General features: G+C 40.4%; 1 protein-coding gene across 1 annotated transcript; it reads left to right on the top strand.

Annotated features, from left to right (window-relative positions):
* The first annotated feature begins 539 nt into the window (after positions 1-539).
* On the top strand, positions 540-12,414 carry LOC306873392 (protein CNPPD1-like). The gene is made up of 8 exons (XM_079422654.1): positions 540-685; positions 1,082-1,184; positions 2,600-2,681; positions 8,878-8,998; positions 9,082-9,210; positions 9,378-9,439; positions 9,782-9,899; positions 10,885-12,414. Exons 1-8 carry the CDS (start codon positions 623-625, stop codon positions 11,500-11,502), a joined length of 1,296 nt encoding a protein of 431 aa, XP_079278780.1. The 5' UTR covers positions 540-622; the 3' UTR covers positions 11,503-12,414.
* Positions 12,415-12,840: the final 426 nt, after the last annotated feature.

Genomic DNA, 12,840 nt, shown 5'->3' with positions numbered 1-12,840 from the left:
CCTTGGCATAGAAATACACAGCGATTAGGTAAGCCATAAAACTATATAGTTATAAAAAAAAAACTTAAATTACACCATAAAAATATTTGACCAGTAGGCCTGGTACATAACTATGGAGGCAGCATTTGATTTCACCATTGTTAAGTGAAGTCTTAGTTTAATGTTAATTGTTTTGAATTACCTTATAACTGTTCTTATGTTCAGGATGACATGCCATATCTGAGGAGGTGGTGGTGCAAGGTCTTGAGATTGAGGGGTACGGTTTGTGAAATGAAAAGTAGTACATTTAATAGACAGTGGGAAAGCATGATAAACATATTTGGTCAATGTCAATTACAGAAGATTTGCACATTTTACACAGGAAGGCAGGAAGATGGGGAAGGAAGTGACATTATATGCAAAGTACCGTTTATACATGTGTATATAACAATTAATAAATATTACAAAACGAAAGCTTTAACAAAATAAATGAAAAAGTTTGCCCGGACCAACATGGCGGACGCGTCGCTAGTGGAGGTGACGTATTTCCGCTCTTGAGTGGAGCTCCACTCTCCTATGTGTCTGCAGAGAGGGCGACTCCACGACGCCTTCCTTCCTTTTAAATTAATGCTGGAGACCCAAAATGGATTTTGGCGATTTGTTTGACGAGCGAACCTTCACCTTTTCTGACTTCCAGGAGTTTACGGTCAGTATCGCTGGTGTTTTTGTTCTAGTTTTGCTGATGTTTTGGCGGGTGACGGAGTAAGTTAACTCACGCGAAACTGACTTGTGTAAAAACTTCAAATACGTTTTAATGTCTTCTTTCATTTAAATCCCAAAATATTAGTCGGAAAGAAACTAATTATGCCTAAATACAGCAAATATCTTCTGTATTTTGAGTTTGTAAGACAGTAACTGTTTGTTGTGAGTAAGTTAGTAATCTACGTGAGTCCGAGGCTCACTCTGAGGCCTAGTGTTTGGTTTGAGAGGAAAAACACAAAACATGAAGTTTCTGCTTTAATGATATTACACAGTCTTCATAGATCTCCTTTAAGGTTATTGTTGAGATATTTAAACCATGTGTTTTGTGTTGTGTGATCAGTTTCTGCCTGGACACGAGCAGTGGTCAGAGACGGTGAGGAAACGACTGTATTATGGTCTTGATCCTGACAGCCCTCTGGATGCTCTCTCGTGTCCCATGACCGGTGAGTCAACAACTACTGCATTCATTTATCTTCACCAAACTGCTGGTTTTCTGCCCGTATTTACAAAATAGAAAAATACACACACGCGTATACAGTCATGGCCAAAAATATTGGCACCCTTGGTAAATATGATCAAAGAAGGCTGTGCAAATGAATCTGCATTGTTAATAGTATTATGAAATAAATGTTTTTCTCTAATACACATTGGCAACAATTAACTGCACCCTTTTATTCAATACTTTTTGAAACCTCCATTTGCCAGTTTAACAGCTCTGAGTTTTCTCCTATAATGCCTGATGAGGTTAGAGAACACCTGACAAGAGATCAGAGACCATTCCTTCATCCAGAATCACTCCAGACCCTTCAGATTCACAGCTCCATGTTGGTGCTTCTTCTCTTCAGTTCACCTCCAGGGCTCTAGACTCATTCTTCCCACTGGTCGACTAACTTTCTCAGTTGGTCGCACAAGCACATTTTTTTTTGCTGCAACATTTGATTAATCAATGCATGTTTATGAACTCTTATCATAGTTTATAGTTCTATGGTAATGGCATAGGACACTTCACATGCTGTATTGTATAGGCTACCGACTAATAAATTACAAAATGTTTAGCAAACACTGAGGAATCAAATAAATAATAAAACAAATAATAATAAGGAAAGCCTCCATGGCGTAACGTGAGGTAAACGGAAAAGATAACGAGCTTTTCAAAACAAAAACAAAAAGTAAAACTAAACTGGCTGTCGTTTACAGGACTTTTCCAGCATGTTCACCTTCTCTGGTTTAAGAAGCGGTCTTTTACTTTAGTTTGAAAGCCAAATCCTCTGTTGCGCTCAGTCCGCTGCACGCACCTTCACGCTCATGTTGACGCGGCAAGTGTCCCACATTTAATTGATTACTCCGGGATCAAACATGCTGAATCATTTGATCTGTTCATAAACAAATCCATCGTATGACTTCCGTAGGACAATATGTTGCCGAGATATTTGGACAACTTTTTGAAAGTCTGGAATCTGAGGGTGCAAAAAAATCAAAATACTGAGAAATCTCCTTTAAAGTTGTCCAAATGAAGTTCTTTGCAATGCATATTACTAATCAAAAATGTACTTTTATATAGTTACTGTAGGAAATTTACTAAATATCTTCATGGAACATGATCCAGGGTCACATGTTTACAGTGATTTAGTTCAAAATCTAAAATTAAATACAGGGGAGACATATTGCTCATATTAACACTTTGTCATAGCATAAAAATATTTTGGGTCATGCAAAGTTTCTATATCAATGAATTTCCAGATAGGGCCATGTTTTTGTGTATTTTTCATTATACAGTCTATTCATATAACAGATTATTTTGTTTGTGTTATTTGTGTGTTCAGTACTGCTTGATCACTCATCATTGTATTTCCTCTAGATATTGCTGTGGAACTGCTCCAGAAATCTGCCCCAAGTCCCATAAGGAAACTCCACAAGAAATACGCTGCACACGTAGCCAGGTAGGATCACCTTAAATTAGAGGTGTGCGATATGACGATTTTTTGATCGTGGATGATAAAAATGTCTCCACGATCTGCTTTTCAAGAAATATCGTAGTATCGTGCTACAGCACACGTTGTCAAATACAGTTCTGGCCTCCGTCTCTATATACTGTACAACACGACATACAGCAGTAGAGTTACTCTGACAGGACACTGAACTTGTTCGCGATCGCAAAAGTACATTATTTGCACACAAGCCTTGCTGGTTAAATGTTTAATTTGCACGCTGGTCTGACGAGCGCATACACCTGAAGCACGCACACTAAAAAGCCTGTCTAACAGCGCCTGATTACTCAACTAAGTAATATTTTGCGCTAATACTGTCAAAACACACAAGGTTTACATACAGACTCAGTTGGTTATCTCCAAAATTATTAAAGTAAATTGTTAAGAGAGAAACGGATGCATGTCTGTATATTAGATGCGTGCAGCTCTTAAAGGGACAGGACACTAAACATGCTGTCGACTGTCATTAAAGGGATAGTTCACCCTAAAATTTAATTTCTGTCATTATTTACTCACTCACATGTTGTCCCATACCTCTATTAATTTCTTGTGCTGAACCCAAAATAAGATGTTTTGAAGAATGAGGGTAACCAAACAGTTGCTGGTCCACATTGTATTTTATAGTAGGAAAGAAAAATCCTATGGAAGTCACTATGGGGACCTACTGTTTGGTTTTCCACCTTCTTCAAAATAGCATTTACAGTGGTGTGAAAAAGTGTTGGCCCCCTTCCTGATTTGTTATTTTTTTTGCATGTTTGTCACACATTAATGTTTTAGATCATCAAACTAATTTAAATATTAATCAAAGATAACACAAGTAAACACAACATGCAGTTTTTGAATGAAGTTTTTTATTATGAAGGGAAAACAAAATCCAAACCCACATGGCCCTGTGTGAAAAGTGCTTGCCCCCTAAAGCTAATAACTGGTTGGGCCACCCTTAGCAGCAACAACTGCAATCAAGCGTTTGCGATAACTTGCAATGAGTCTGTTACTGCGCTGTGGAGGAATTTTGACCCAGTCATCTTGGCAGAATTGTTGTAATTCAGCCACATTGGAGGGTTTTCGAGCATGAACCGCCTTTTTAAGGTCATGCCACAGCATCTCAATAGGATTCAGGTCAGGACTTTGACTAGGCCACTCCAAAGTGTTCATTTAGTTTTTCTTCAGCCATTCAGAGGTGTATTTGCTGGTGTGTTTTGGATCATTGTCCTGCTGCAGAACCCAAGTTCGCTTCAGCTTGAGGTCACGAACAGATGGCCGGACATTGTCCTTCAGGATTTTTTGGTAGAAAGCTGAATTCAAGTTCAAGTTCAAGTTCAAGTTGAGCTTTATTGTCATTCCGCTACATGTGGGGACATGCAGTGGAACGAAATGTCGTGTCTCGCAGGACCACGGTGCTACATAAATACAGACATACAACAATGAAGTAAGAAAAAACACTATAAACCTATACACTACTAACAGATTTAACTATAAGTATACTATATATAAGTATTTACCCTATACAAACTAAAAGAATAAAGGATAAAAAAATACAACTATACGAATGCTTCACATAAATATTATCCTATACAAACTAAAAAATAGAAGACGAAAAATACAAACTGTACATGTGCAAAGAGAGACATTTGAGTCAGCAGCTGGTTGGGGAACAGTGCAGGATGATTTGTAGTGCAAGAGCATGTAAACATAACATACATATATTGCTGAGTTTTTTGTGAGATTGTGCACACGCAGCAGTGTGTGTAAGTGTCCATAGTGCACCTAGTGTAGAGTGTGAGTGTCCATAGTGCACATAGTGTAAAGTGTAAGTGTCCATAGTGCACATAGTGTAAAGTGTGAGTGTCCATAGTGTAAAGTGTCCATAGTGCACATAGAGGAGAGTGTCCATAGTGTAAAGAAAAATAAGAATAAAATAAATAAAAAAATATATAAAAGTTCCATACAGTTTTTCTTTGGTGTGGTAAGGTTTGGGGTGGGGGGTGGTCCATGTTCAGGAGGTAGGGGTTTGCATGAGGTTTCAGAGGGGGGCGGGGTGGTTTGAGTTCAGGGCTCTCACAGCCTGGGGGAAAAAGCTGTTGAGCAGTCTGGCGGAGCGGGCTCTGATGCTCCGGTACCGTCTTCCTGATGGTAGGAGCTGGAAGAGACTGTGGGAGGGATGGGTGGAGTCCTTCACGATGCTGTTGGTTTTGCTGGAGCATCGTGTAAGGAAGATGTCCAGGATGGAGGGGAGAGGGGCACCGATGATCTTTGCAGCTGTGTTCACTGTCCGCTGGAGGGTCTTGCGGTCAGCAGCACTGCAGTTCCCGTACCAGACAGTGATGCAGCTGGTCAGCACACTCTCAATGGTGCCTCTGTAGAATGTGGTGAGGATAGGTGGAGGGAGACTTGCTCTTTTCAGCCGGCGGAGAAAGTGTAGGCGCTGTTGTGCCTTTTTGGAGAGTGACATGGTGTTGGTGGTCCAGGTGAGATCCTCTGTGATGTGCACCCCCAGGAATTTAGTGCTGCTGACTCTCTCCACAGTCGAGCTGTCGATGGTCAGTGGGGGGTGGTCAACGGAGTTTCTCCTGAAGTCCATCACAACCTCCTTTGTCTTCTCCACATTGAGGGACAGGTTGTTTGTGCCACACCATTCAGCCAGCTGTGCCACTTCCTCTCTGTAGTGTGTTTCATCGTTGTTGCTGATGAGACCTACCACTGTTGTGTCATCAGCAAACTTGATGATGTGGTTGGAGCTGAACTTGGCAGTGCAGTCGTGGGTCAGCAGTGTGAAGAGCAGCGGGCTGAGCACACAGCCTTGTGGGGCACCTGTGCTCAGTGTTGTAGTGCTCGAGGTGTTGTTGCCGACACGGACTGACTGAGGTCTTCCAGTTAGAAAGTCCAGGATCCAGTTACAGAGGGAATTGTTAAGGCCCAGCAGGTTTAGCTTATTTATGAGCTGTTGTGGGATTATTGTGTTGAATGCCGAGCTGAAGTCAATGAACAGCATTCTAACATAGGAGTCTTTATTTTCTAGGTGGGTAAGAGCCAGGTGGAGGGTGGAGGAAATTGCATCGTCCGTAGAGCGGTTTGGACGGTATGCAAACTGGAGCGGGTCAAGTGTGTTGGGGAGGCTGGTTTTGATGTTATGCATGACTAGCTTCTCAAAGCACTTCATCATGATTGGAGTCAGTGCTATGGGACGGTAGTCATTGAGACAGGACACAGGTGATTTCTTTGGTACCGGTATGATTGTTGTGGATTTGAAACACGTGGGGACGACTGCCTGACTCAGCGAGGTGTTGAAGATATCTGTTAGGACATCTGTCAGCTGTGCAGCACAGTCTCTCAGAACACGGCCAGGTATGTTGTCAGGACCCGCAGCCTTGCGTGGGTTAATCCTAGATAGGGTCTTCCTTACGTCGGCTGGGGACAGACAGAGCGCCCGGTCGTTGGGAGGTGTGGGCAGTTTTTGTGCAGGTGTGTCATTCTGCATTTCAAACCGTGAATAAAAGTGGTTGAGTGCATCGGGGAGGGATGTGTCCTCATCACAGGCCTGTGGCGGGGGCTTGTAGTCAGTGATGGTCTGAATGGCTTGCCACAGGCTCCGTGTGTCTCTGCTGTCTGTGAAGTGGTTGTTGATTTTTTGGGCATATGACCGTTTTGCTTTTTTGATGCCACAGGACAGATTGGCTCTTGCTGTTTTGAGGGCTGCTTTATCTCCTGATCTGAATGCTTCATCTCTGGTCTTTAGCAACCCACGAACCTCTGCTGTCATCCATGGCTTCTGGTTTGCACGTGTGGTGATGGTTTTGGTGACTGTCACATCATCAGTGCACTTTTTGATGTAAGCAGTCACAGTTTCAGTGTACTCATTCAGGTCTGTGTGGTTGTTGTAGGTGGCTGCCTCTTTAAACATATTCCAGTCTGTGTCCTGGAAGCAGTCCTGCAGTGCTGAGGTGGCATTGTCTGGCCATACTGTGATCTGCTTTTCAACCGGTTTGGTGAGTTTGAGAAGTGGTCTATATGCTGGGATTAGCATAACAGTGATGTGGTCTGAGTACCCGAGGTGGGGGCGGGGTTCAGCCTTGTAAGCGTTCTTAACTGTTGTGTAAACAAAGTCCAGTGTGTTGTTTCCCCTTGTTGCAAAGTTCACATGTTGGTAGAACTTTGGCAAAACTGTCTTTAAGTTTGCGTGGTTGAAGTCACCGGCTATGATGAAAAAGCCGTCGGGGTTATTTGTTTGTTGTTCACTGATGGCGCTATACAGTTCACGAAGCGCGTCCTTAGCGTTTGCACACGGGGGGATGTAAACCGCAACGATAACAATGGCCGTGAACTCCCGCGGCAGATAGAACGGTCGACACTTCACAACCATAAACTCCACCAGCGATGAACAGTGTTTTGATAATACCGCAGCATTGTTACACCAGTCTTTGTTGATATAAACACATAAGCCACCTCCGCGTGTCTTACCAGACAGTGATGAATCTCTGTCCGCTCGGAAGTTGGAAAGCCCGTGCAGTTGAATGGCGGAGTCCGGGATGTTGTCGTTTAGCCATGTTTCGGTGAAAACAAACACGCAACAGTCCCTTGCCTCATGCTGTGTAGATCGACTGAGTTGAATTAAGTCCAGTTTGTTTTCCAGAGAGCGGACGTTTGAGAGCATGAGTGTTGGAAGAGCTGGTCTTGAGGGGTTAGCTCTTAGCCTAGCTCGTATACCTCCGCGCTTACCGCGTTTCCGTCCTCTCTCACACCGCTTGCGACGCTGCCTTGTGCGGGTAGCGTCAGTAGGCGAGGCCGCGGTCTCGAGGTCCGGTTCCAGCAGTAAACAGAGGCCTCGTAGCTTCTCAGTAGCCGCCGGCGAGAGTTGGTGTACGTAAGCGTTGCTGATATCCAAAAGACTTTGGCGATCATAGATGAATTCTGGGGTGATTTCCTTAAGAGTTAGCGGTAAACTGACACTATTTGGAGACGAACAGACGACATTAAACGACATAAAAGCACCGTCTTTGGGACCCGGAGCAGCCGCAGCGATCGATCGCGCCGCCATCTTCCTTTTACCATCTTCCTTATTCATGGTTCCATTTATCACAGCAAGTCTTCCAGGTCCTAAAGCAGCAAAACAGCCCCAGACCATCACACAACCATCACCATATTTTACTGTTGGTATGATGTTCTTTTTCTGAAATGCTGTGTTACTTTTACGCCAGATGTAATGGGGCACACACCTTCCAAAAAGTTCAATTTTTGTCTCGTCAGTCCACAGAGTATTTTCCCAAAAGTCTTGGGGATCATCAAGATGTTTTCTGGCAAAACTGAGACGAGCCTTTATGTTCTTTTTGAACAAACACTTTTTCACACAGGGCCATGTGGGTTTGGATTTTGTTTTCCCTTCATAAAAAAAAACCCTTCATTTAAAAACTGCATGTTGTGTTCACTTGTGTTATCTTTGATTAAATTTGTTTGATGATCTGAAACATTAAAGTGTGACAAACATGCAAAAACTTTTTTTCCAACACTTTTTCAAACCACTGTATGTTCAGCAGAAGAAAGAAACTCATTCAGGTTTAAATGATGGTATAAAAATAAAACATTATGACAGAATATTTATTTTTGGGGAACTATTCATTTAACGTTAACAAAACAAAACGCAAAGAGAAAAATCACTCACTATTCTTGACTGAAAAACTTTAATACAGTTGCTTTAGGAATCAATTTCATTGAATGCTCCTGCTAAATACACCTATTCTACCTGGAAATAAAGCACTGTTTGTTTTATTTGTATACTATGTGTATTTGTATTGTGTATCTTTGTTCTTATTTTTTAATAAGAAAGATAAAATAATGACAAATATTTTTGTCTTCGCCCACTTTGACCTAAATATGTCATGTCTTTTTTGTTTGTTTTTTGTTACCTTGAAAGGCTTTGTCTTTCTAGTTTGGCTGTAATGCTCAGACAACTTATAAAACCAAAATAGTAAAACCAGCATGACAAAGAATCGTGATAAAATCGTGATATTTAAAAAAAAAAATTGTGATCTGATATTTTTTCCATATTGCCCACCCCTACCTTAAATCTTTGATTTTGAAATATAATCTCATTAATAAATATTGTGTATAATGCATTTTGACTGAATTAATCTCAAATAGTTTTTTGTTACAGGGAAGCATGTATATCTCCCTGCGCTATGATGTTGGCCTTGATATACATTGAAAGACTGCGACACAGAAATCCCGAATACCTGCAACAAATCTCATCCTCAGACCTCTTTTTGATATCCATGGTATGCACATCCAAGGACTTTTAATTTTTACTAACCCTTAATTACCCTTATTTGCTTCTCTGAATTTCTAATGTTATCTCCAGATGGTTGCCAGTAAGTATTTGTATGATGAGGGAGAAGAGGAGGAGGTTTTCAACGATGAATGGGGCACTGCGGCCAAGCTGGATGTTCAGACTGTGAACACTTTGGAGATGAACTTCCTCAATGCGATCGTAAGCGTGACTCTCTATCTTTCCAAAGAACTATGGCCTTTTACAGTAGTTCAATTTGTTTTGTCCTTTTATACACAATTATTAAAGCTAATACTAGATTAGGTTGCATTTCTGGTTGTGAGTTTTCTACAGAAATTAATTTGAAACAAGATCTTTCTCATTTACAGGACTGGAACCTCTTCACCGAGCCCAGTGACTTTTTTAAAGTCCTCAATCAGGTGCAAAGCAGGTTCGTTGACATGCACTACTGTGTTGTAACAGTACATCAGTCACATGGTTTCAGTGAACACTCCTACTGGCCTTTAAGGGGTCACAGCATGCTTCTTTTCAAAAAAATCAAGGACGATTTTTAATGTCATGACCTGTTTAAATAGCCAACTGGTCAGTGACTCACTTGGATTTAATGCAGTTGCCCTTTGCAGTGTAATCTGTTTTGTCAGAGTGAGTTGGATTAGCAGTACATTTCTCTTAAGTTGTGTGTCATGTGACAGAGTTCAAGGCCCTTACACATGCTCGTTTTATTGTTTGGTTATGTTCCAGTGTAAAAAGATCAATATTTTTGTCCTTGTAGCGTTGCGGAGCGACAAGGAATGAAGCGAGGCTGGTTCACCTACACAGATCTCTGCGTCCTGTTGGAGCAAACCAATTGGAGGGAAGCTCTATCAGCTATCTACCAGCACTTTACCAAGGTCAGTAATCACAGTTAAATCCATATAAACTCCTAAATACACCTAAAAAGTAGTCCATATGATGTGCACTGCATTCCCTATTTTTTCCCCTATTCCCAAATTTTCCCTATTTGCTGTTCTTAAATATAATTTTATTCAAATATGGCATGACAGACGCCTGTTTTGACATCTCACTGGACATTGTCACCAAAACAGTAAATCTGAATCTATGAATGTATATAATATACACATACTAGCATCTTTTTTTTTAAATGATATATTTGGGCAAAAGTTTGGTTATGTACCAATATGAAATAATAGTAATTATATTCTATAGTCCTTATTACTAAATTCAGTTATTCAAATAAATATTACTATTGTAATTTGACTAAAATGAAAAAACAGTACAGCTGTCAATTTACATTAGTAATATTTATGGCTATCATAATTTCTTTAATTTCAAACATTAAATATCTTAATTTGTTGACTAATGTACAGTACAATAAGTCCAAAGATAGTCAATAAATAATGTCATATTCAGAATAACAGATTTCAGACCTAAAACAAGACCAACTACTACTCAATAAATCTGCTATGAATAAAAGCCAGAGAGAATAGGGTTGTCTTGAGCTTTACTTTATAAAATCATATAAAAAGTAATTTTGGCAGAAAAAGCCCTTGAAGGCTCTGTTTTTTAAACGTCTAGTTTATAAGCACTTCACAAGTTGAGAAGATAGTTGACGCATGTTGCGTTTCCAGATGCATGTTATAAGTGGCCCAAGATGCTGCGAACAGAACTGCTTTGAGACACTGAAAACACAAATTATGAGCCGCTTGCATGTAAATGAACGTGCTTTGCCAGAAACTCACAGCTACTATTTATTTAACCGAATCAAACCGTTTGTGATCTAATAATCACACTAAGCCATATTGCGATCTTCAGTTTTATTTCAGTTAATGGTGCAGTGCTATCTTTAACCGTTTGTGTTCTTTACCTCCCCTGCAGGTTACCTGTATGTTGGGTCTCCTGTACTTGACTAGCGTAGCCGGTCTCATCGCTTCCTCCGCCGTCATCCACCAGCTCGGCCATCTTCCCAATACCAGCCGCACTTACTTGGACCAGATGAAGCACACATCCATTCAGACACCAGCACTTTTCCCCGAGCTCTTGCTGGACACGCCGCACCCATCCTCAAACCTCCACTGCTGCGTCCTGACCAATGACAGCTTGAAGCCGCGGCCCACCGCTCTGCCAGATCAGCAGGGTTCTACCTCTTCGTCCCATCAGAATATGGTGCTTTGTCTCTGGGGCTCCATCATCTCTGCTCTTTCCTACTCTAACCCCTCGTCGAACATTCAGCCACAAGACTGTTTGGTGTCTGAAGTGATCTGTCACAGTCACATGGGCAGTTTCCCTCAGTGTGCAATAGCTCGCAATGGCTCGGCGCCTCTTTCTTCTCCGTGGTATGCTCATCTCACAGCACTTTGGCTTGGGGTTGCTCCAGTTAGTGAAAGCCTAATATTTTCAGACCCCCATCTTAGCGCCATGCCACCATTTCAAAGATGTTGCCCAGAGGCGACTTTGCCATTATGGAAATCGCCATCTCTTCTAATGCCAGGCTAGATGAGTCTTAAAGTGAAATAAAACCAGCTAAGTTTACATACGCAGTCAGCTCTCTCAGTTTTCTTTAATGTTGTATACGAACCAGCCAAATGGCTTGGTTATAGCCAGGTTGTGGTGGGATATCAGTATGTTGGGGAGATGGCTGTAAGGAGGTTTACTACAGAAGTGAATTTTGATTTGTGATGCAGTATGAACGAACAGGCTTTCTTTTCTTTCGCTTTCCGGATGGGTTAGTTTGGTTGGTTTTAGACGTTACGTGAAACCTCCAAAGCATCCAAGCAAAAATAATGGCAAGTAGTTACGTAAGTTAACAAAAAGCTCTGCTGTTATTCACGGAAGTGCGTGTTCTTGTTTTGAATAGTTCGCATGGTTTTGTGCAACATGCCAATGTCCTGAGGAGGACTGCTTTGTTTTGAAGTTCCTTCCTGTTGGGAAATGGTTTGAATTTAAGCCTGGTTTTGTTTACTTTGGTTCAGAAAGGAAGGGTAGGAGAAAAACAGAAAGGGATCAGTTTTACATTTCAGTTCAAATTTGTAATGGCCAGATAGTTGATGCTATACCACGTCCTCGTCCTCATTCATCCTAGATTGCTTTAGTTTGTAGTAACAAACCTCAATATTTTGATATCCTCAAGTAGTAAAATATTGCAGAATAGGATAATTTAATAGATTTGCATTCATTGCTTGTCTTTAATGAATTTAATTTAATTTTATGTTCTTTAAACAATGTAAATAAGCAAATGATATTATTAAGACTTGGACATAAAAGTACCCTTTAATACCTGGTTTAATGATGTCTTACATATCCACCATTATTTGTTAATGGCTTCCAAAGTCTTTTTTTTTTGTACATTTTGTATAGAAATAATAAAAGAACATACAGCTGCAACAATGACAAGAATAAAAACATTAATCTCAGTCTTGACTCTTGTATCTTTTTTTTTTAATATTGATGGTTTTTACTGTATGATGCAATATAAATGTTTTAAGCATGCAGATTGTATATTGCCTTAAACCAGAGTTATTGTGTTGTCACTGATATACTATTACAGTTTTGTTAATATTTAGAATTTTATTTTTATTAATTTTAACTTCACATTTTTCTATATGTTTTCTTAAATTTTACTTTTAATTATTTGGTTACACTTTATGTTAAGGTGTCCTTGTTACAGTGTAATTATATATATTAACTACATGCACTTATTATATGGTCAGAGTTAGGATTAGGGTTACTTGCATGCAATTATGCGTAATTTATTGGTATTATAATAGTAAGTATATCTAATGTGTAACAAGGACACTTAAAATGTTGTCGATTAGGTTAGTACTATAACTTAAA

The sequence above is a fragment of the Barbus barbus genome, assembly GCF_936440315.1.
Source record: "Barbus barbus genome assembly, chromosome: 8".
In the NCBI taxonomy this organism is placed as follows: Eukaryota; Metazoa; Chordata; class Actinopteri; order Cypriniformes; family Cyprinidae; genus Barbus; species Barbus barbus.
The sequence above is the reverse complement of the archived record's forward strand: the minus strand, read 5'-3'. Positions and strand labels throughout refer to the sequence as shown.